This window comes from Pimephales promelas, chromosome 16 (genome assembly GCF_988280905.1).
Source record: "Pimephales promelas chromosome 16, fPimPro1.hap1.1, whole genome shotgun sequence".
Taxonomy (NCBI): domain Eukaryota; kingdom Metazoa; phylum Chordata; class Actinopteri; order Cypriniformes; family Leuciscidae; genus Pimephales; species Pimephales promelas.
Window position 1 is genome coordinate 17,532,491 of NC_142784.1, and position 24,965 is coordinate 17,557,455.

At 41.5% G+C, this 24,965-nt stretch overlaps 1 protein-coding gene across 1 annotated transcript in view; it reads left to right on the top strand.

The window, feature by feature from the left end:
* c4 (complement component 4) overlaps nucleotides 1-24,965 on the top strand; it is a 72,192-nt gene that overhangs the window by 11,698 nt on the left and 35,529 nt on the right. The window contains exons 33-39 of the mRNA XM_039670492.2: nucleotides 167-341; nucleotides 448-535; nucleotides 747-821; nucleotides 998-1,100; nucleotides 1,183-1,272; nucleotides 1,353-1,445; nucleotides 1,542-1,625. Of these exons, the coding sequence (XP_039526426.2) occupies nucleotides 167-341; nucleotides 448-535; nucleotides 747-821; nucleotides 998-1,100; nucleotides 1,183-1,272; nucleotides 1,353-1,445; nucleotides 1,542-1,625 (708 nt within the window). The remainder of the gene's footprint in view (nucleotides 1-166; nucleotides 342-447; nucleotides 536-746; nucleotides 822-997; nucleotides 1,101-1,182; nucleotides 1,273-1,352; nucleotides 1,446-1,541; nucleotides 1,626-24,965) is intronic.

Sequence of the window (24,965 nt, forward strand, 5' to 3'; positions counted from 1 at the left end):
AAATGTTTTATTCAGCCGTACAGGATGTTTAAACTATCCATTAAATGAACGTTTCAGAGATCTAGTATTTGGGTGAGGATGACCTCAGATGGCGAGGAGGAGTAGTTACAAACGTCATCTACTACTAATTCAGATTAGGACTTAAAGTCAATATGCTCTTCTCTAGAAATGAACAATAAGGAAGAAACGTTTGATGATTATTACAACTACGAAGCCGAGGAGGATCAAAAAGATGAGCCCATGAGCAGCATAGAATGGTTTGATCTCCGCAGCCGTAGAAAAAGACAAATCTCAGAGGAGCCAAAGAAAGAGAGTTCACTCATATACACAGTGTGTGTGGGGTGAGCACAATAAACAATCTTTTTATACACTTGAAAATGATTGATTTGTTATATAAATGTTCAGCAGAATTGTTTGGCCTAAATTCTCTCCTCTATCTTCCAAAAGCATGAAAAAGAACAATTCTGTTGGCATGGTCATGGTGGACATCTCACTCCTAAGTGGACTGATGCCAAACATCAAGGATTTGGAACAGGTGCATATGCATTTATCATTTTTATTATTATTACATGTAGTTCTCAAACATACATTATATCATATTGACTTAGTATTCTTTAAGTACAATGTAGGTATTAATAATATTTAATATTTACATTTCAATATGGTAAGTTTTCTTACAATAAGCACCATATTTCTGGATTTTTAGAGAAAAATACATTCATATTTTATATTTGTTTTCCCCACAGAATGTAAAGGGCTCAGAGAGGTACAATGATCACTACGAAACCCACCATAATAAAGTCTTTCTTTATTTTGCGAAGGTAATGGAGGAGTTTCTATACAAGAATCACAGACATTTTACAGTTTCTTTTTTCTTCTTTTTGCTGAATTTGAACATAAATGTCATTGAGTTAAATTGGCTCCACTTTTATTCATCAGCACTTATGCAACCGATCCAGCAGACATGAATATTTGATTATATGGTTCATGTCAACAGATCACAGAAACCGAGGAGTGTCTTCAGTTTGGTGCTGACCAGATTGTTCCCATGGGACTTGTCCAACCTGCTCCTGCTGTCATCTATGACTATTACAGCCCAGGTCATCAAACACTATGAACAGAACACTTTATTGACAACACTTTTGAGTATGAACACTGACTAATGCCATATTTGTTACACAGAAAAGAGATGTGGCATATTCTATACAGCCCCTCAGAAAAGCCCAATGATCTCCAAACTGTGTAGTGGGGATGTGTGTACATGTGCAGAAGGTGGGAAAAACTATATACTGTGATTGTATTTGAACACAAATGCATAAGTGAAAACCAGATATACATTTCACACTTTCCAGGTGGTTGTCCAAACCTGAAAGTCACCTTCAGCAAGAATATGAAAACTAACACCCGGAGCAGATATGCATGCTACGATCCTATCGTTGACTATGGTAAGGAACTAAAGTCAGATAATGTTCAAATACTGTATGTTGCCAAGGCTTAACACTATACTAACTTATATTTTAAATGTGTTCTGTTTTCTATAGTTTACGTGATTAAAATGATCAACTCAAGCAGAGATGAAGTGTTTCTGCACTATACCACATTGATCACTGATGTTCTTCAGACTGGTAAGTTTGGTCCTCAGTAGTTTTAAATTTAAAACGAAACAAGTTGTAATAAGGTTCTATAGGTTGATTAAAGTTATAACTAGTTATTGTATGGCTGTTTTGAATACTTGGTTTTAATTGGCGAATCGCGCCTTCCACTGGAAAATTCACTCAAAATTATGTTAAAAAAATTCCCGTCATGATGAGTATCCTATAAACATAGTCCATTGAGTTTAAATTAACGAGGTTGAGAACGAAAATGCAGGTGTACAGAATGTATTAGTATATTGGATCTGTGCATGTGGTCTTAAAGTTACAGCAGCCTAGTACCTGCAGCTATCTGCAGTTTTATACTTGTTAAAAACCACTCACTGCTCTTGATTAAATAACCTCTGTAACTTTAATAAGGTTTGTTTAATCTATGTTTAATTTATACACTGAAGACTATGCAGCGTTATTTTACATTTGATAAGCCTCCTTAATAAAATGTCTGTGAACATTTAAGGGTTACACTAGCTAACCTAAACTAGACCTCGCTAGACCTCCCATGTTGTCCTCTATCAGAATCCAGAGTTTCAAGAAGATCAGAAAAACTCAAAAGTTCGACCCGAAAAAAAAACGACAGTGCTGTCGTTTTTCTTTTTTTTTTTGGTGCGAAAAAATAAGTTTCTCGAATCTTCTTGAAACTCTGGATTCTGATAGAGGGCCATGAGACTTAGACCTGAGTGCAAAAATGGAGGCTCTAGACCCTTCCAGAGCTGAGATATGGAAACTCAAAAATTTGACCACAAAAAAAAAAAAACGACAGTGGTACCCCTTTCGGGTTTTTTTGGGGCGAAAAATGAAGTTTATCCAATCTTCTCAAAACTCTAGATTCTGATAGAGGGCCATGAGACTTAGACTTGAGTGCAAAAATGGAGGCTCTAGACCCTTCCAGAGCTGAGATATCGAAACTCAAAAATTCGACCCGAAAAAAAAAAAACGACAGTGGTACCCCTTTCGTTTTTTTTTTCGGGTCAAAAATGAAGTTTCTTCAATCTTCTCAAAACTCTGGATTCTGATAGAGGGCCATGAGACTTAAACCTGAGTGCAAAAATGGAGGCTCTAGACCCTTCCAGAGCTGAGATATGGAAACTCAAAAATTTGACCACAAAAAAAAAACGACAGTGGTACCCCTTTCGTTTTTTTTTTTGGGCGAAAAATTAAGTTCCTCCAATCTTCTCAAAACTCTGGATTCTGATAGAGGGCCATGAGACTTAAACCTGAGTGCAAAAATGGAGGCTCTAGACCCTTCCAGAGCTGAGATATCGAAACTCAAAAATTCGACCCGAAAAAAAAAAAACGACAGTGGTACCCCTTTCGTTTTTTTTTTCGGGTAAAAAATGAAGTTTCTCCAATCTTCTCAAAACTCTGGATTCTGATAGAGGGCCATGAGACTTAAACCTGAGTGCAAAAATGGAGGCTCTAGACCCTTCCAGAGCTGAGATATGGAAACTCAAAAATTTGACCACAAAAAAAAAAACGACAGTGGTACCCCTTTCGTTTTTTTTTTTTTGGGCGAAAAATGAAGTTTATCCAATCTTCTCAAAACTCTAGATTCTGATAGAGGGCTATGAGACTTAGACCTGAGTGCAAAAATGGAGGCTCTAGCCCCTTCCAGAGCTGAGATATCGAAACTGAAAAATTCGGCCCGAAAAAAAAAAAACGACAGTGGTACCCCTTACGTTTTTTTTTTTTTTCGGGTGAAAAATTAAGTTTCTCCAATCTTCCCAAAACTCTGGATTCTGATAGAGGGCCATGAGACTTAGGCCTGAGTGCAATGGAGGCTCTAGACCCTTCCAGAGCTGAGATATCGAAACTCAAAAATTCGGCCTGAAAAAAAAAACGACAGTGGTACCCCTTTCGTTTTTTGTTTTTTTCGGTCGAAAAATGAAGTTTCTCCAATTTTCTCAAAACTCTGGATTCTGATAGAGGGCCATGAGACTTAAACCTGAGTGCAAAAATGGAGGCTCTAGACCCTTCCAGAGCTGAGATATGGAAACTCAAAAATTTGACCACAAAAAAAAAAAACGACAGTGGTACCCCTTTCGTTTTTTTTTTTTGGGCGAAAAATTAAGTTCCTCCAATCTTCTCAAAACTCTGGATTCTGATAGAGGGCCATGAGACTTAAACCTGAGTGCAAAAATGGAGGCTCTAGACCCTTCCAGAGCTGAGATATGGAAACTCAAAAATTTGACCCCCCCCCCCCCCCCCCCCCCCCAAAAAAAAACGACAGTGGTACCCCTTTCGTTTTTTTTTTTGGGCGAAAAATGAAGTTTATCCAATCTTCTCAAAACTCTAGATTCTGATAGAGGGCCACGAGACTTAGACTTGAGTGCAAAAATGGAGGCTCTAGACCCTTCCAGAGCTGAGATATCGAAACTCAAAAATTCGACCCGAAAAAAAAACGACAGTGGTACCCCTTTCGTTTTTTTTTCGGGCGAAAAATGAAGTTTCTCCAATCTTCTCAAAACTCTGGATTCTGATAGAATGCCATGAGACTTAAACCTGAGTGCAAAAATGGAGGCTCTAGACCCTTCCAGAGCTGAGATATCGAAACTCAAAAATTCGGCCCGAAAAAAAAAACGACAGTGGTACCCCTTTCGTTTTTTGTTTTTTTCGGGCGAAAAATGAAGTTTCTCTAATTTTCTCAAAACTCTGGATTCTGATAGAGGGCCATGAGACTTAAACCTGAGTGCAAAAATGGAGGCTCTAGACCCTTCCAGAGCTGAGATATGGAAACTCAAAAATTTGAACACAAAAAAAAAACGACAGTGGTACCCCTTTCGTTTTTTTTTTTTGGGCGAAAAATTAAGTTCCTCCAATCTTCTCAAAACTCTGGATTCTGATAGAGGGCCATGAGACTTAAACCTGAGTGTAAAAATGGAGGCTCTAGACCCTTCCAGAGCTGAGATATGGAAACTCAAAAATTTGACCCCCCCCCCCCCCCCCCCAAAAAAAAAAAAACGACAGTGGTACCCCTTTCGTTTTTTTTTTGGGCGAAAAATGAAGTTTATCCAATCTTCTCAAAACTCTAGATTCTGATAGAGGGCCACGAGACTTAGACTTGAGTGCAAAAATGGAGGCTCTAGACCCTTCCAGAGCTGAGATATCGAAACTCAAAAATTCGACCCGAAAAAAAAACGACAGTGGTACCCCTTTCGTTTTTTTTTCGGGCGAAAAATGAAGTTTCTCCAATCTTCTCAAAACTCTGGATTCTGATAGAATGCCATGAGACTTAAACCTGAGTGCAAAAATGGAGGCTCTAGACCCTTCCAGAGCTGAGATATCGAAACTCAAAAATTCGACCCGAAAAAAAAACGACAGTGGTACCCCTTTCGTTTTTTTTGGGGGGGGCAAAAAATTAAGTTCCTCCAATCTTTTCAAAACTCTGGATTCTGATAGAGGGCCATGCGACTTAGACTTGAGTGCAAAAATGGAGGCTCTAGACCTTTCCAGAGCTGAGATATCGAAACTCAAAAATTCGGCCCGAAAAAAAAAAAAAACGACAGTGGTACCCCTTACGTTTTTTTTTTTTCGGGCGAAAAATTAAGTTTCTTCAATCTTCCCAAAACTCTGGATTCTGATAGAGGGCCATGAGACTTAGACCTGAGTGCAAAAATGGAGGCTCTAGCCCCTTCCAGAGCTGAGATATCGAAACTCAAAAATTCGGCCCGAAAAAAAAAAAAACGACAGTGGTACCCCTTACGTTTTTTTTTTTTCGGGCGAAAAATTAAGTTTCTCCAATCTTCCCAAAACTCTGGATTCTGATAGAGGGCCATGAGACTTAGACCTGAGTGCAAAAATGGAGGCTCTAGCCCCTTCCAGAGCTGAGATATCGAAACTCAAAAATTCGGCCCGAAAAAAAAACGACAGTGGTACCCCTTTCGTTTTTTGTTTTTTTCGGGCGAAAAATGAAGTTTCTCTAATTTTCTCAAAACTCTGGATTCTGATAGAGGGCCATGAGACTTAAACCTGAGTGCAAAAATGGAGGCTCTAGACCCTTCCAGAGCTGAGATATGGAAACTCAAAAATTTGACCACAAAAAAAAAAACGACAGTGGTACCCCTTTCGTTTTTTTTTTTTTTGGGCGAAAAATTAAGTTCCTCCAATCTTCTCAAAACTCTGGATTCTGATAGAGGGCCATGAGACTTAAACCTGAGTGTAAAAATGGAGGCTCTAGACCCTTCCAGAGCTGAGATATGGAAACTCAAAAATTTGACCACAAAAAAAAAAAAAAAACGACAGTGGTACCCCTTTCGTTTTTTTGGGGGGGGGGTGAAAAAATGAAGTTTCTCCAATCTTCCCAAAACTCTGGATTCTGATAGAGGGCCATGAGACTTAGACTTGAGTGCAAAAATGGAGGCTCTAGACCCTTCCAGAGCTGAGATATCGAAACTCAAAAATTCGACCCGAAAAAAAACCGACAGTGGTACCCCTTTCGTTTTTTTTTTTTTTTTTTGGGTGAAAAATGAAGTTTCTCCAATCTTCCTAAAACTCTGGATTCTGATAGAGGGCCATGAGACTTAGACTTGAGTGCAAAAATGGAGGCTCTAGACCCTTCCAGAGCTGAGATATAGAAACTCAAAAATTCGACCCGAAGAAAAAAACGACAGTGGGTACCCCTTTCGTTTTTTTTTAGGGCGAAAAATTAAGTTTCTCCAATCTTCTCAAAACTCTGGATTCTGATAGAGGGCCATGAGACTTAAACCTGAGTGCAAAAATGGAGGCTCTAGACCCTTCCAGAGCTGAGATATGGAAACTCAAAAATTTGACCACAAAAAAAAAAACGACAGTGGTACCCCTTTCGTTTTTTTTTTTTTGGGCGAAAAATTAAGTTCCTCCAATCTTCTCAAAACTCTGGATTCTGATAGAGGGCCATGAGACTTAAACCTGAGTGTAAAAATGGAGGCTCTAGACCCTTCCAGAGCTGAGATATGGAAACTCAAAAATTTGACCACAAAAAAAAAAAAAAAACGACAGTGGTACCCCTTTCGTTTTTTTGGGGGGGGGGTGAAAAAATGAAGTTTCTCCAATCTTCCCAAAACTCTGGATTCTGATAGAGGGCCATGAGACTTAGACTTGAGTGCAAAAATGGAGGCTCTAGACCCTTCCAGAGCTGAGATATCGAAACTCAAAAATTCGACCCGAAAAAAAACCGACAGTGGTACCCCTTTCGTTTTTTTTTTTTTTTTTTTGGGTGAAAAATGAAGTTTCTCCAATCTTCCTAAAACTCTGGATTCTGATAGAGGGCCATGAGACTTAGACTTGAGTGCAAAAATGGAGGCTCTAGACCCTTCCAGAGCTGAGATATAGAAACTCAAAAATTCGACCCGAAGAAAAAAACGACAGTGGTACCCCTTTCGTTTTTTTTTAGGGCGAAAAATTAAGTTTCTCCAATCTTCTCAAAACTCTGGATTCTGATAGAGGGCCATGAGACTTAAACCTGAGTGCAAAAATGGATGCTCTAGACCCTTCCAGAGCTGAGATATGGAAACTCAAAAATTTGACCCCCCCCCCCCCAAAAAAAAAAACGACAGTGGTACCCCTTTCGTTTTTTTTTTTGGGCGAAAAATGAAGTTTATCCAATCTTCTCAAAACTCTAGATTCTGATAGAGGGCCACGAGACTTAGACTTGAGTGCAAAAATGGAGGCTCTAGACCCTTCCAGAGCTGAGATATGGAAACTCAAATATTTGACCCCCCCCCCCCCCCCCCCCAAAAAAAAAAAAACGACAGTGGTACCCCTTTCGTTTTTTTTGGGGGGGCAAAAAATTAAGTTCCTCCAATCTTTTCAAAACTCTGGATTCTGATAGAGGGCCATGAGACTTGAGTGCAAAAATGGAGGCTCTAGACCTTTCCAGAGCTGAGATATCGAAACTCAAAAATTCGACCCGAAAAAAAAAACGACAGTGGTACCCCTTTCGTTTTTTGTTTTTTTTTGAGCGAAAAATTAAGTTCCTCCAATCTTCTCAAAACTCTGGATTCTGATAGAGGGCCACGAGACTTAGACTTGAGTGCAAAAATGGAGGCTCTAGACCCTTCCAAAGCTGAGATATCGAAACTCAAAAATTCGACCCGAAAAAAAAAACGACAGTGGCACCCCTTTCGTTTTTTTTTTTTTTTTGGGTGAAAAATGAAGTTTCTCCAATCTTCCCAAAACTCTGGATTCTGATAGAGGGCCATGAGACTTAAATCTGAGTGCAAAAATGGAGGCTCTAGACACTTCCAGAGCTGAGATATCGAAACTCAAAAATTCGACCCGAAAAAAAAAAAACGACAGTGGTACCCCTTTAGTTTTTTTTTTTTTCGGGCGAAAAATGAAGTTTCTCCAATCTTCTCAAAACTCTGGATTCTGATAGAGGGCCATGAGACTTAAACCTGAGTGCAAAAATGGAGGCTCTAGACCCTTCCAGAGCTGAGATATGGAAACTCAAAAATTCGACCGGAAAAAAAAAAACGACAGTGGTACCCCTTTCGGGGTTTTTTTTGGGCGAAAAATGAAGTTTATCCAATCTTCTCAAAACTCTAGATTCTGATAGAGGGCCATAAGACTTAGACTTGAGTGCAAAAATGGGGGCTCTAGACCCTTCCAGAGCTGAGATATCGAAACTCAAAAATTCGACCCGAAAAAAAAAAACGACAGTGGTACCCCTTTCGTTTTTTTTTTCGGGCCAAAAATGAAGTTTCTCCAATCTTCTTAAAACTCTGGATTCTGATAGAGGGCCATGAGACTTAAACCTGAGTGCAAAAATGGAGGCTCTAGCCCCTTCCAGAGCTGAGATATCGAAACTCAAAAATTCGGCCCGAAAAAAAAACGACAGTGTCCTTACAGTGTCAGAAACCCTTACGTTTTTTTTTTTTCGGGCGAAAAATTAAGTTTCTCCAATTTTCCCAAAACTCTGGATTCTGATAGATGGCCATGAGACTTAGACCTGAGTGCAAAAATGGAGGCTCTAGCCTCTTCCAGAGCTGAGATATCGAAACTCAAAAATTCGGCCCGAAAAAAACAACAACAGTGGTACCCTTTACGTTTTTTTTTTTTCGGGCGAAAAATTAAGTTTCTCCGATCTTCCCAAAACTCTGGATTCTGATAGAGGGCCATGAGACTTAGACCTGAGTGCAAAAATGGAGGCTCTAGCCTCTTCCAGAGCTGAGATATCGAAACTAAAAAATTCGGCCCGAAAAAAAAACGACAGTGGTACCCCTTACGGTTTTTTTTTTTTTTTGGGGGCGAAAAATTAAGTTTCTCCAATTTTCCCAAAACTCTGGATTCTGATAGAGGGCCATGAGACTTAGACCTGAGTGCAAAAATGGAGGCTCTAGCCTCTTCCAGAGCTGAGATATCGAAACTCAAAAATTCGGCCCGAAAAAAAAAACGACAGTGGTACCCCTTACGGTTTTTTTTTCGGGCGAAAAATTTAGTTTCTCCAATCTTCCAAAAACTCTGGATTCTGATAGAGGGCCATGAGACTTAGACCTGAGTGCAAAAATGGAGGCTCTAGCCCCTTCCAGAGCTGAGATATCGAAACTCAAAAATTCGGCCCGAAAAAAAAACGACAGTGGTAGCCCTTTCGGGTTTTTTTTGGGCGAAAAATTAAGTTTCTCCAATCTTCCCAAATTCTGATAGAGGGCCATGAGACTTAGACCTGAGTGCAAAAATGGAGGCTCTAGCCCCTTCCAGAGCTGAGATATCGAAACTCAAAAATTCGGCCCGAAAAAAAAACGACAGTGGTACCCTTTACGTTTTTTTTTTTGGGGCGAAAAATTAAGTTTCTCCAATCTTCCCAAATTCTGATAGAGGGCCATGAGACTTAGACTTGAGTGCAAAAATGGAGGTTCTAGCCCCTTCCAGAGCTGAGATATCGAAACTCAAAAATTCGGCCCGAAAAAAAAAACGACAGTGGTACCCCTTACGTTTTTTTTTGGGGGGCGAAAAATTAAGTTTCTCCAATCTTCCCAAATTCTGATAGAGGGCCATGAGACTTAGACCTGAGTGCAAAAATGGAGGCTCTAGCCCCTTCCAGAGCTGAGATATCGAAACTCAAAAATTCGGCCCGAAAAAAAACCCACAGTGGTACCCACAGCCCTTACGTTTTTTTTTTGGGCGAAAAATTAAGTTTCTCCAATCTTCCCAAATTCTGATAGAGGGCCATGAGACTTAGACCTGAGTGCAAAAATGGAGGCTCTAGCCCCTTCCAGAGCTGAGATATCGAAACTCAAAAATTCGGCCCGAAAAAAAAACGACAGTGGTACCCCTTACGTTTTTTTTTTTTGGGGCGAAAAATTAAGTTTCTCCAATCTTCCCAAATTCTGATAGAGGGCCATGAGACTTAGACTTGAGTGCAAAAATGGAGGCTCTAGCCCCTTCCAGAGCTGAGATATCGAAACTCAAAAATTCGGCCCGAAAAAAAAAAAACGACAGTGGTACCCCTTACGTTTTTTTTTTGGGCGAAAAATTAAGTTTTTCCAATCTTACCAAATTCTGATAGAGGGCCATGAGACTTAGACCTGAGTGCAAAAATGGAGGCTCTAGCCCCTTCCAGAGCTGAGATATCGAAACTCAAAAATTCGGCCCGAAAAAAAAAACGACAGTGGTACCCCTTACGTTTTTTTTTTGGGCGAAAAATTTAGTTTCTCCAATCTTCCCAAATTCTGATAGAGGGCCATGAGACTTAGGGCCAATCCCAATTCTACCCCTTACCCCTTCCCTTTCCCCTAGCCCTACCCCTTCGCCTTCCCCTTGACCCTTGAAACAGAGTGGCAATGCGTAGGGGTGAAAATATTCCCCTAAGAAATTGGACACCACTACGCCTCCGTTAAACGTCATTATAAGTCGTCGCTAGCGCCTACGTCACAGGAGATGCGCCGATGTTTATCACAACTTCCAAGATCCCGTCGACAGATGCAGTTATCAGTCGCGTGGGTTACAGCTATATTTTCTTGCATCTTGTGAAGTTCGCAGGAAACAATGGAGACGACGAAAATATGTTGCGGGACTATCGTTAGCAAACTAGAGTAATTTTAGCGATTTTTTTTTTTTTTTTTTTACAAACGTTTCTGTGAAAAAACTGACCGTAAATATGAACACAATATTGAATGTAACATAAAGCAAATCATTATTTGTCGTTATAATACTTATTAAAGCCACAAATACTTAAATTTATGGGTCTCCTTTGTCGCTTGGGCAGCCAGCCTGGGTTAGCAGTGACACTTCTCATACCCCTTCGTTTGAAGTGTGCTCCTGAAAAATCTTCGTTTGAAGGGCTATCTGGCCCTTCACTCTAGCCCTCCCCCTCCAACCAAAAGAGAATTGGGACAGCCCTACCCCTTCACGTGGACGCGCAAAACGGAGGGGAAGGGGAAAGTGAAGGGGTAAGGGGTAGAATTGGGATTGGCCCTTAGACCTGAGTGCAAAAATGGAGGCTCTAGCCCCTTCCAGAGCTGAGATATCGAAACTCAAAAATTCGGCCCGAAAAAAAAAACGACAGTGGTACCCCTTACGTTTTTTTTTTTGGGCGAAAAATTAAGTTTCTCCAATCTTCCCAAAACTCTGGATTCTGATAGAGGGCCATGAGACTTAGACCTGAGTGCAAAAATGGAGGCTCTAGCCCCTTCCAGAGCTGAGATATCGAAACTCAAAAATTCGGCCCGAAAAAAAACGACAGTGGTACCCCTTACGTTTTTTTTTTTGGGCGAAAAATTAAGTTTCTCCAATCTTCCCGAATTCTGATAGAGGGCCATGAGACTTAGACATGAGTGCAAAAATGGAGGCTCTAGCCCCTTCCAGAGCTGAGATATCGAAACTCAAAAATTCGGCCCGAAAAAAAACGACAGTGGTACCCCTTACGTTTTTTTTTTGGGCGAAAAATTAAGTTTCTCCAATCTTCCCAAATTCTGATTGAGGGCCATGAGACTTAGACCTGAGTGCAAAAATGGAGGCTCTAGCCACTTCCAGAGCTGAGATATCGAAACTCAAAAATTCGGCCCGAAAAAAAAACGACAGTGGTACCCCTTACGTTTTTTTGGGGGGGGGCGAAAAATTAAGTTTCTCCAATCTTCCCAAATTCTGATAGAGGGCCATGAGACTTAGACCTGAGTGCAAAAATGGAGGCTCTAGCCCCTTCCAGAGCTGAGATATCGAAACTCAAAAATTCGGCCCGAAAAAAAAAACGACAGTGGTACCCCTTACATTTTTTTTTTGGGCGAAAAATTAAGTTTCTCCAATCTTCCCAAATTCTGATAGAGGGCCATGAGACTTAGACATGAGTGCAAAAATGGAGGCTCTAGCCCCTTCCAGAGCTGAGATATCGAAACTCAAAAATTCGGCCCGAAAAAAAACGACAGTGGTACCCCTTACGTTTTTTTTTTGGGCGAAAAATTAAGTTTCTCCAATCTTCCCAAATTCTGATTGAGGGCCATGAGACTTAGACCTGAGTGCAAAAATGGAGGCTCTAGCCCCTTCCAGAGCTGAGATATCGAAACTCAAAAATTCTGCCCGAAAAAAAAACGACAGTGGTACCCCTTATGTTTTTTTTTTGGGCGAAAAATTAAGTTTCTCCAATCTTCCCAAAATCTGATAGAGGGCCATGAGACTTAGACATGAGTGCAAAAATGGAGGCTCTAGCCCCTTCCAGAGCTGAGATATCGAAACTCAAAAATTCGGCCCGAAAAAACAACAACAGTGGTACCCCTTACGGTTTTTTTGGGGGGCGAAAAATTAAGTTTCTCCAATCTTCCCAAATTCTGATAGAGGGCCATGAGACTTAGACCTGAGTGCAAAAATGGAGGCTCTAGCCCCTTCCAGAGCTGAGATATCGAAACTCAAAAATTCGGCCCGAAAAAAAACGACAGTGGTACCCCTTACGTTTTTTTTTTTTTGGGCCGAAAAATTAAGTTTCTCCAATCTTCCCAAATTCTGATAGCCCACTGTCTTCTTTGGGAAGATCTACCACTGTCGTTTTTTTTTTCAGGCCGAATTTTTGAGTTTCGATATCTCAGCTCTGGAAGAGGCTAGAGCCTCCATTTTTGCACTCAGGTCTAAGTCTCATGGCCCTCTATCAGATTTTGGAAAGATTGGAGAAACTTAATTTTTCGCCCAAAAAAAAAACGTAAGGGGTACCACTGTCGTTTTTTTTTCGGGCCAAATTTTTGAGTTTCGATATCTCAGCTCTGGAAGGGGCTAGAGCCTCCATTTTTGCACTCAGGTCCAAGTCTCATGGCCCTCTATCAGAATTTGAGAAGATTGGAGAAACGTAATTTTTCGCCCAAAAAAAAAACGTAAGGGGTACCACTGTCGTTTTTTTTTTTCGGGCTGAACTTTTGAGTTTCGATATCTCAGCTCTGGAAGGGGCTAGAGCCTCCATTTTTGCAGTCAGGTGCAAAAAAAAACCTTACGTTTTTTTTGGGGGGGCGAAAAATTAAGTTTCTCCAATCTTCCCAAATTCTGATAGAGGGCCATGAGACTTAGACCTGAGTGCAAAAATGGAGGCTCTAGCCTCTTCCAGAGCTGAGATATCGAAACTCAAAAATTCGGCCTGAAAAAAAAAACGACAGTGGTAGATCTTCCCAAAGAAGACAGTGGGCTATCAGAATTTGGGAAGATTGGAGAAACTTAATTTTTCGGCCCAAAAAAAAAAAAACATAAGGGGTACCACTGTCGTTTTTTTTCGGGCCGAATTTTTGAGTTTCGATATCTCAGCTCTGGAAGGGGCTAGAGCCTCCATTTTTGCACTCAGGTCTAAGTCTCATGGCCCTCTATCAGAATTTGGGAAGATTGGAGAAACTTAATTTTTCGCCCCCCAAAAAAACCGTAAGGGGTACCACTGTTGTTGTTTTTTCGGGCCGAATTTTTGAGTTTCGATATCTCAGCTCTGGAAGGGGCTAGAGCCTCCATTTTTGCACTCAGGTCTAAGTCTCATGGCCCTCTATCAGATTTTGGGAAGATTGGAGAAACTTAATTTTTCGCCCAAAAAAAAAACATAAGGGGTACCACTGTCGTTTTTTTTTCGGGCAGAATTTTTGAGTTTCGATATCTCAGCTCTGGAAGGGGCTAGAGCCTCCATTTTTGCACTCAGGTCTAAGTCTCATGGCCCTCAATCAGAATTTGGGAAGATTGGAGAAACTTAATTTTTCGCCCAAAAAAAAAACGTAAGGGGTACCACTGTCGTTTTTTTTCGGGCCGAATTTTTGAGTTTCGATATCTCAGCTCTGGAAGGGGCTAGAGCCTCCATTTTTGCACTCATGTCTAAGTCTCATGGCCCTCTATCAGAATTTGGGAAGATTGGAGAAACTTAATTTTTCGCCCAAAAAAAAATGTAAGGGGTACCACTGTCGTTTTTTTTTTCGGGCCGAATTTTTGAGTTTCGATATCTCAGCTCTGGAAGGGGCTAGAGCCTCCATTTTTGCACTCAGGTCTAAGTCTCATGGCCCTCTATCAGAATTTGGGAAGATTGGAGAAACTTAATTTTTCGCCCCCCCCAAAAAAAAAACGTAAGGGGTACCACTGTCGTTTTTTTTTCGGGCCGAATTTTTGAGTTTCGATATCTCAGCTCTGGAAGTGGCTAGAGCCTCCATTTTTGCACTCAGGTCTAAGTCTCATGGCCCTCAATCAGAATTTGGGAAGATTGGAGAAACTTAATTTTTCGCCCAAAAAAAAAACGTAAGGGGTACCACTGTCGTTTTTTTTCGGGCCGAATTTTTGAGTTTCGATATCTCAGCTCTGGAAGGGGCTAGAGCCTCCATTTTTGCACTCATGTCTAAGTCTCATTGGCCCTCTATCAGAATTCGGGAAGATTGGAGAAACTTAATTTTTCGCCCAAAAAAAAAAACGTAAGGGGTACCACTGTCGTTTTTTTTCGGGCCGAATTTTTGAGTTTCGATATCTCAGCTCTGGAAGGGGCTAGAGCCTCCATTTTTGCACTCAGGTCTAAGTCTCATGGCCCTCTATCAGAATTTGGGAAGATTGGAGAAACTTAATTTTTCGCCCCCCCCAAAAAAAAGCGAAAGGGGTACCACTGTCGTTTTTTTTTTCGGGCCGAATTTTTGAGTTTCGATATCTCAGCTCTGGAAGGGGCTAGAGCCTCCATTTTTGCACTCAGGTCTAAGTCTCATGGCCCTCTAACAGAATTTGGGAAGATTGGAGAAACTTAATTTTTCGCCCAAAAAAAAAAACGTAAGGGGTACCACTGTCGGTTTTTTTTCGGGCCGAATTTTTGAGTTTCTATATCTCAGCTCTGGAAGGGGCTAGAGCCTCCATTTTTGCACTCAGGTCTAAGTCTCATGGCCCTCTATCAGAATTTGGGAAGATTGGAGAAACTTAATTTTTCGCCCAAAAAAAAAAACGTAAGGGGTACCACTGTCGTTTTTTTTTTCGGGCCGAATTTTTGAGTTTCGATATCTCAGCTCTGGAAGGGGCTAGAGCCTCCATTTTTGCACTCAGGTCTAAGTCTCATGGCCCTCTATCAGAATCCAGAGTTTTTGGGAAGATTGGAGAAACTTAATTTTTCGCCCCAAAAAAAAAAACCGTAAGGGGTACCACTGTCGTTTTTTTTTAGGGCCGAATTTTTGAGTTTCGATATCTCAGCTCTGGAAGGGGCTAGAGCCTCCATTTTTGCACTCAGGTCTAAGTCTCACGGCCCTCTATCAGAATCCAGAGTTTTGGGAAGATTGGAGAAACTTAATTTTTCGCCCCCAAAAAAAACGTAAGGGGTACCACTGTCGTTTTTTTTTTCGGGCCGAATTTTTGAGTTTCGATATCTCAGCTCTGGAAGGGGCTAGAGCCTCCATTTTTGCACTCAGGTCTAAGTCTCATGGCCCTCTATCAGAATTTGGGAAGATTGGAGAAACTTAATTTTTCGCCCCCCCAAAAAAAAACGTAAGGGGTACCACTGTCGTTTTTTTTTCGGGCCGAATTTTTTAGTTTCGATATCTCAGCTCCGGAAGGGGCTAGAGCCTCCATTTTTGCACTCAGGTCTAAGTCTCATGGCCCTCTATCAGAATCCAGAGTTTTGGGAAGATTGGAGAAACTTAATTTTTCGCCCAAAAAAAAAAAACGTAAGGGGTATCACTGTCGTTTTTTTTTTGGGCCGAATTTTTGAGTTTCGATATCTCAGCTCTGGAAGGGGCTAGAGCCTCCATTTTTGCACTCAGGTCTAAGTCTCATGGCCCTCTATCAGAATCCAGAGTTTTGGGAAGATTGGAGAAACTTAATTTTTCGCCCCAAAAAAAAAACATAAGGGGTACCACTGTCGTTTTTTTTTCGGGCCGAATTTTTGAGTTTCGATATCTCAGCTCTGGAAGGGGCTAGAGCCTCCATTTTTGCACTCAGGTCTAAGTCTCGTGGCCCTCTATCAGAATTTGGGAAGATTGGAGAAACTTAATTTTTCGGCCCAAAAAAAAAAAAACGTAAGGGGTACCACTGTCGTTTTTTTTCGGGCCGAATTTTTGAGTTTCGATATCTCAGCTCTGGAAGGGGCTAGAGCCTCCATTTTTGCACTCAGGTCTAAGTCTCATGGCCCTCTATCAGAATTTGGGAAGATTGGAGAAACTTAATTTTTCGCCCCCCAAAAAAACCGTAAGGGGTACCACTGTTGTTGTTTTTTCGGGCCGAATTTTTGAGTTTCGATATCTCAGCTCTGGAAGGGGCTAGAGCCTCCATTTTTGCACTCAGGTCTAAGTCTCATGGCCCTTTATCAGATTTTGGGAAGATTGGAGAAACTTAATTTTTCGCCCAAAAAAAAACGTAAGGGGTACCACTGTCGGGTTTTTTTCGGGCCGAATTTTTGAGTTTCTATATCTCAGCTCTGGAAGGGGCTAGAGCCTCCATTTTTGCACTCAGGTCTAAGTCTCATGGCCCTCTATCAGAATTTGGGAAGATTGGAGAAACTTAATTTTTCGCCCCCCCCAAAAAAAAGCGAAAGGGGTACCACTGTCGTTTTTTTTTTCGGGCCGAATTTTTGAGTTTCGATATCTCAGCTCTGGAAGGGGCTAGAGCCTCCATTTTTGCACTCAGGTCTAAGTCTCATGGCCCTCTAACAGAATTTGGGAAGATTGGAGAAACTTAATTTTTCGCCCAAAAAAAAAAACGTAAGGGGTACCACTGTCGGTTTTTTTTCGGGCCGAATTTTTGAGTTTCTATATCTCATATCTGGAAGGGGCTAGAGCCTCCATTTTTGCACTCAGGTCTAAGTCTCATGGCCCTCTATCAGAATTTGGGAAGATTGGAGAAACTTAATTTTTCGCCCAAAAAAAAAAAACGTAAGGGGTACCACTGTCGTTTTTTTTTTCGGGCCGAATTTTTGAGTTTCGATATCTCAGCTCCGGAAGGGGCTAGAGCCTCCATTTTTGCACTCAGGTCTAAGTCTCATGGCCCTCTATCAGAATCCAGAGTTTTGGGAAGATTGGAGAAACTTAATTTTTCGCCCCAAAAAAAAACGTAAGGGGTACCACTGTCGTTTTTTTTTTTCGGGCCGAATTTTTGAGTTTCGATATCTCAGCTCTGGAAGGGGCTAGAGCCTCCATTTTTGCACTCAGGTCTAAGTCTCATGGCCCTCTATCAGAATTTGGGAAGATTGGAGAAACTTAATTTTTCGCCCCCCCAAAAAAAAACGTAAGGGGTACCACTGTCGTTTTTTTTTCGGGCCGAATTTTTGAGTTTCGATATCTCAGCTCCGGAAGGGGCTAGAGCCTCCATTTTTGCACTCAGGTCTAAGTCTCATGGCCCTCTATCAGAATCCAGAGTTTTGGGAAGATTGGAGAAACTTAATTTTTCGCCCAAAAAAAAAAAACGTAAGGGGTATCACTGTCGTTTTTTTTTTGGGCCGAATTTTTGAGTTTCGATATCTCAGCTCTGGAAGGGGCTAGAGCCTCCATTTTTGCACTCAGGTCTAAGTCTCATGGCCCTCTATCAGAATCCAGAGTTTTGGGAAGATTGGAGAAACTTAATTTTTCGCCCCAAAAAAAAAACGTAAGGGGTACCACTGTCGTTTTTTTTTTCGGGCCGAATTTTTGAGTTTCGATATCTCAGCTCTGGAAGGGGCTAGAGCCTCCATTTTTGCACTCAGGTCTAAGTCTCATGGCCCTCTATCGGAATTTGGGAAGATTGGAGAAACTTAATTTTTCGCCAAAAAAAAAAACCGTAAGGGGTACCACTGTCGTTTTTTTTTTCTGGCCGAATTTTTGAGTTTCGATATCTCAGCTCTGGAAGGGGCTAGAGCCTCCATTTTTGCACTCAGGTCTAAGTCTCATGGCCCTCTATCAGAATTTGGGAAGATTGGAGAAACTTAATTTTTCGCCCAAAAAAAAAAACGTAAGGGGTACCACTGTCGTTTTTTTTTTCTGGCCGAATTTTTGAGTTTCGATATCTCAGCTCTGGAAGGGGCTAGAGCCTCCATTTTTGCACTCAGGTCTAAGTCTCATGGCCCTCTATCAGAATTTGGGAAGATTGGAGAAACTTAATTTTTCGCCCAAAAAAGAAACGTAAGGGGTACCACTGTCGTTTTTTTTCGGGCCGAATTTTTGAGTTTCGATATCTCAGCTCTCGAAGGGGCTAGAGCCTCCATTTTTGCACTCAGGTCTAAGTCTCATGGCCCTCTATCAGAATCCAGAGTTTTGGGAAGATTGGAGAAACTTAATTTTTCGCCCCAAAAAAAAAAACGTAAGGGGTACCACTGTCGTTTTTTTTTTCGGGCCGAATTTTTGAGTTTCGATATCTCAGCTCTGGAAGGGGCTAGAGCCTCCATTTTTGCACTCAGGTCTAAGTCTCATGGCCCTCTATCAGAATTTGGGAAGATTGGAGAAACTTAATTTTTCGCCCCAAAAAAAAAACCTAAGGGGTACCACTGTCGTTTTTTTTTTCGGGCCGAATTTTTGAGTTTCGATATCTCAGCTCTGGAAGGGGCTAGAGCCTCCATTTTTGCACTCAGGTCTAAGTCTCGTGGCCCTCTATCAGAATTTGGGAAGATTGGAGAAACTTAATTTTTCGCCCAAAAAAAAAACGTAAGGGGTACCACTGTCGTTTTTTTTTCGGGCCGAATTTTTGAGTTTCGATATCTCAGCTCTGGAAGGGGCTAGAGCCTCCATTTTTGCACTCAGGTCTAAGTCTCATGGCCCTCTATCAGAATTTGGGAAGATTGGAGAAACTTAATTTTTCGCCCCCCCCCAAAAAAAACGTAAGGGGTACCACTGTCGTTTTTTTTTTTCGGGCCGAATTTTTGAGTTTCGATATCTCAGCTCTGGAAGGGGCTAGAGCCTCCATTTTTGCACTCAGGTCTAAGTCTCATGGCCCTCTATCAGAATCCAGAGTTTTGGGAAGATTGGAGAAACTTAATTTTTCGCCCAAAAAAAATAAAACGTAAGGGGTACCACTGTCGGTTTTTTTTTTGGGCCGAATTTTTGAGTTTCGATATCTCAGCTCTGGAAGGGGCTAGAGCCTCCATTTTTGCACTCAGGTCTAAGTCTCATGGCCCTCTATCAGAATTTGGGAAGATTGGAGAAACTTAATTTTTCGCCCAAAAAAAAACGTAAGGGGTACCACTGTGGTTTTTTTTTTTCGGGCCGAATTTTTGAGTTTCGATATCTCAGCTCTGGAAGGGGCTAGAGCCTCCATTTTTGCACTCAGGTCTAAGTCTCATGGCCCTCTATCAAAATTTGGGAAGATTGGAGAAAATTAATTTTTCGCCCAAAAAAAAAAAACGTAAGGGGTACCACTGTCGTTTTTTTTTTCGGGCCGAATTTTTGAGTTTCGATATCTCAAGTCTGGAAGAGGCTAGAGCCTCCATTTTTGCACTCAGGTCTAAGTCTCATGGCCCTCTATCAGAATTTGGGAAGATTGGAGAAACTTAATTTTTCGCCCCAAAAAAAAACGTAAGGGGTACCACTGTCGTTTTTTTTTTCGGGCCGAAATTTTGAGTTTCGATATCTCAGCTCTGGAAGGAGCTAGAGCCTCCATTTTTGCACTCAGGTCTAAGTCTCATGGCCCTCTATCAGAATTTGGGAAGATTGGAGAAACTTAATTTTTCACCCAAAAAAAAAACGTAAGGGGTACCACTGTCGTTTTTTTTTTTCGGGCCAAATTTTTGAGTTTCGATATCTCAGCTCTGGAAGGGGCTAGAACCTCCTTTTTTGCACTCAGGTCTAAGTCTCATGGCCCTCTATCATAATTTGGGAAGATTGGAGAAACTTAATTTTTCGCCCAAAAAAAAAAAACGAAAGGGGTACCACTGTCGTTTTTTTTTCGGGCCGAATTTTTGAGTTTCGATATCTCAGCTCTGGAAGGGGCTAGAGCCTCCATTTTTGCACTCAGGTCTAAGTCTCATGGCCCTCTATCAGAATCCAGAGTTTTTGGGAAGATTGGAGAAACTTAATTTTTCGCCCCCAAAAAAAAAAACGTAAGGGGTACCACTGTCGTTTTTTTTTTTCGGGCCGAATTTTTGAGTTTGATATCTCAGCTCTGGAAGGGGCTAGAGCCTCCATTTTTGCACTCAGGTCTAAGTCTCATGGCCCTCTATCAGAATTTGGGAAGATTGGAGAAACTTAATTTTTCGCCCCAAAAAAAAAAACGTAAGGGGTACCACTGTCGTTTTTTTTTTCGGGCCGAATTTTTGAGTTTCGATATCTCAGCTCTGGAAGGGGCTAGAGCCTCCATTTTTGCACTCAGGTCTAAGTCTCATGGCCCTCTATCAGAATTTGGGAAGATTGGAGAAACTTAATTTTTCGCCCAAAAAAAAAACGTAAGGGGTACCACTGTCGTTTTTTTTTTCTGGCCGAATTTTTGAGTTTCGATATCTCAGCTCTGGAAGGGACTAGAGCCTCCATTTTTGCACTCAGGTCTAAGTCTCATGGCCCTCTATCAGAATTTGGGAAGATTGGAGAAACTTAATTTTTCGCCCAAAAAAGAAACGTAAGGGGTACCACTGTCGTTTTTTTTCGGGCCGAATTTTTGAGTTTCGATATCTCAGCTCTCGAAGGGGCTAGAGCCTCCATTTTTGCACTCAGGTCTAAGTCTCATGGCCCTCTATCAGAATCCAGAGTTTTGGGAAGATTGGAGAAACTTAATTTTTCGCCCCAAAAAAAAAAACGTAAGGGGTACCACTGTCGTTTTTTTTTTCGGGCCGAATTTTTGAGTTTCGATATCTCAGCTCTGGAAGGGGCTAGAGCCTCCATTTTTGCACTCAGGTCTAAGTCTCATGGCCCTCTATCAGAATTTGGGAAGATTGGAGAAACTTAATTTTTCGCCCCAAAAAAAAAAACGTAAGGGGTACCACTGTCGTTTTTTTTTTTCGGGCCGAATTTTTGAGTTTCGATATCTCAGCTCTGGAAGGGGCTAGAGCCTCCATTTTTGCACTCAGGTCTAAGTCTCATGGCCCTCTATCAGAATTTGGGAAGATTGGAGAAACTTAATTTTTCGCCCAAAAAAAAAAAAACATAAGGGGTACCACTGTCGTTTTTTTTTTCGGGCCGAATTTTCGAGTTTCGATATCTCAGCTCTGGAAGGGGCTAGAGCCTCCATTTTTGCACTCAGGCCTAAGTCTCACGGCCCTCTATCAGAATTTGGGAAGATTGGACAAACTTAATTTTTCGCCCCCAAAAAAAAACGTAAGGGGTACCACTGTCGTTTTTTTTTTCGGGCCGAAATTTTGAGTTTCGATATCTCAGCTCTGGAAGGGGCTAGAGCCTCCATTTTTGCACTCAGGTCTAAGTCTCGTGGCCCTCTATCAGAATTTGGGAAGATTGGAGAAACTTAATTTTTCACCCAAAAAAAAACCGTAAGGGGTACCACTGTCGTTTTTTTTTTTCGGGCCAAATTTTTGAGTTTCGATATCTCAGCTCTGGAAGGGGCTAGAACCTCCATTTTTGCACTCAGGTCTAAGTCTCATGGCCCTCTATCAGAATTTGGGAAGATTGGAGAAACTTAATTTTTCGCCCAAAAAAAAAAACGTAAGGGGTACCACTGTCGTTTTTTATTCGGGCCGAATTTTTGAGTTTCGATATCACAGCTCTGGAAGGGGCTAGAGCCTCCATTTTTGCACTCAGGTCTAAGTCTCATGGCCCTCTATCAGAATCCAGAGTTTTGGGAAGATTGGAGAAACTTAATTTTTCGCCCCAAAAAAAAAACATAAGGGGTACCACTGTCGTTTTCTTTTTTCGGGCCGAATTTTTGAGTTTCGATATCTCAGCTCTGGAAGGGGCTAGAGCCTCCATTTTTGCACTCAGGTCTAAGTCTCATGACCCTCTATCAGAATTTGGGAAGATTGGAGAAACTTAATTTTTCGCCCCCCCCCAAAAAAACGTAAGGGGTACCACTGTCGTTTTTTTTTCGGGCCGAATGTTTGAGTTTCGATATCTCAGCTCTGGAAGGGGCTAGAGCCTCCATTTTTGCACTCAGGTCTAAGTCTCATGGCCCTCTATCAGAATCCAGAGTTTTGGGAAGATTGGAGAAACTTAATTTTTCGCCCAAAAAAAAAAAACGTAAGGGGTATCACTGTCGTTTTTTTTTTTGGGCCGAATTTTTGAGTTTCGATATCTCAGCTCTGGAAGGGGCTAGAGCCTCCATTTTTGCACTCAGGTCTAAGTCTCATGGCCCTCTATCAGAATCCAGAGTTTTGGGAAGATTGGAGAAACTTAATTTTTCGCCCCCAAAAAAAAAACGTAAGGGGTACCACTGTCGTTTTTTTTTTCGGGCCGAATTTTTGAGTTTCGATATCTCAGCTCTGGAAGGGGCTAGAGCCTCCATTTTTGCACTCAGGTCTAAGTCTCATGGCCCTCTATCAGAATTTGGGAAGATTGGAGAAACTTAATTTTTCACCCAAAAAAGAAACGTAAGGGGTACCACTGTCGTTTTTTTTCAGGCCGAATTTTTGAGTTTCGATATCTCAGCTCTGGAAGGGGCTAGAGCCTCCATTTTTGCACTCAGGTCTAAGTCTCATGGCCCTCTATCAGAATCCAGAGTTTTGGGAAGATTGGAGAAACTTAATTTTTCGCCCAAAAAAAAAAAAACCGTAAGGGGTACCACTGTCGTTTTTTTTTTCGGGCCGAATTTTTGAGTTTCGATATCTCAGCTCTGGAAAGGGCTAGAGCCTCCATTTTTGCACTCAGGTCTAAGTCTCATGGCCCTCTATCAGAATTTGGGAAGATTGGAGAAACTTAATTTTTCGCCCAAAAAAAAAACGTATGGGGTACCACTGTCGTTTTTTTTTTTCTGGCCGAATTTTGGAGTTTCGATATCTCAGCTCTGGAAAGGGCTAGAGCCTCCATTTTTGCACTCAGGTCTAAGTCTCATGGCCCTCTATCAGAATTTGGGAAGATTGGAGAAACTTAATTTTTCGCCCAAAAAAAAAACGTAAGGGGTACCACTGTCGGGTTTTTTTTCTGGCCGAATTTTTGAGTTTCGATATCTCAGCTCTGGAAGGGGCTAGAGCCTCCATTTTTGCACTCAGGTCTAAGTCTCATGGCCCTCTATCAGAATTTGGGAAGATTGGAGAAACTTAATTTTTCGCCCAAAAAAAAAAACGTAAGGGGTACCACTGTCGTTTTTTATTCGGGCCGAATTTTTGAGTTTCGATATCACAGCTCTGGAAGGGGCTAGAGCCTCCATTTTTGCACTCAGGTCTAAGTCTCATGGCCCTCTATCAGAATCCAGAGTTTTGGGAAGATTGGAGAAACTTAATTTTTCGCCCCAAAAAAAAAACATAAGGGGTACCACTGTCGTTTTCTTTTTTCGGGCCGAATTTTTGAGTTTCGATATCTCAGCTCTGGAAGGGGCTAGAGCCTCCATTTTTGCACTCAGGTCTAAGTCTCATGACCCTCTATCAGAATTTGGGAAGATTGGAGAAACTTAATTTTTCGCCCCCCCCCAAAAAAACGTAAGGGGTACCACTGTCGTTTTTTTTTCGGGCCGAATGTTTGAGTTTCGATATCTCAGCTCTGGAAGGGGCTAGAGCCTCCATTTTTGCACTCAGGTCTAAGTCTCATGGCCCTCTATCAGAATCCAGAGTTTTGGGAAGATTGGAGAAACTTAATTTTTCGCCCAAAAAAAAAAAACGTAAGGGGTATCACTGTCGTTTTTTTTTTTGGGCCGAATTTTTGAGTTTCGATATCTCAGCTCTGGAAGGGGCTAGAGCCTCCATTTTTGCACTCAGGTCTAAGTCTCATGGCCCTCTATCAGAATCCAGAGTTTTGGGAAGATTGGAGAAACTTAATTTTTCGCCCCCAAAAAAAAAACGTAAGGGGTACCACTGTCGTTTTTTTTTTCGGGCCGAATTTTTGAGTTTCGATATCTCAGCTCTGGAAGGGGCTAGAGCCTCCATTTTTGCACTCAGGTCTAAGTCTCATGGCCCTCTATCAGAATTTGGGAAGATTGGAGAAACTTAATTTTTCACCCAAAAAAGAAACGTAAGGGGTACCACTGTCGTTTTTTTTCAGGCCGAATTTTTGAGTTTCGATATCTCAGCTCTGGAAGGGGCTAGAGCCTCCATTTTTGCACTCAGGTCTAAGTCTCATGGCCCTCTATCAGAATCCAGAGTTTTGGGAAGATTGGAGAAACTTAATTTTTCGCCCAAAAAAAAAAAAACCGTAAGGGGTACCACTGTCGTTTTTTTTTTCGGGCCGAATTTTTGAGTTTCGATATCTCAGCTCTGGAAAGGGCTAGAGCCTCCATTTTTGCACTCAGGTCTAAGTCTCATGGCCCTCTATCAGAATTTGGGAAGATTGGAGAAACTTAATTTTTCGCCCAAAAAAAAAACGTATGGGGTACCACTGTCGTTTTTTTTTTTCTGGCCGAATTTTGGAGTTTCGATATCTCAGCTCTGGAAAGGGCTAGAGCCTCCATTTTTGCACTCAGGTCTAAGTCTCATGGCCCTCTATCAGAATTTGGGAAGATTGGAGAAACTTAATTTTTCGCCCAAAAAAAAAACGTAAGGGGTACCACTGTCGTTTTTTTTTTCTGGCCGAATTTTTGAGTTTCGATATCTCAGCTCTGGAAGGGGCTAGAGCCTCCATTTTTGCACTCAGGTCTAAGTCTCATGGCCCTCTATCAGAATCCAGAGTTTTGGGAAGATTGGAGAAACTTAATTTTTCGCCCAAAAAAAAAAAACGTAAGGGGTACCACTGTCGTTTTTTTTTCCGGGCCGAATTTTTGAGTTTCGATATCTCAGCTCTGGAAAGGGCTAGAGCCTCCATTTTTGCACTCAGGTCTAAGTCTCATGGCCCTCTATCAGAATTTGGGAAGATTGGAGAAACTTAATTTTTCGCCCCAAAAAAAAACGTAAGGGGTACCACTGTCGTTTTTTTTTCGGGCCGAATTTTTAAAAATTTCGATATCTCA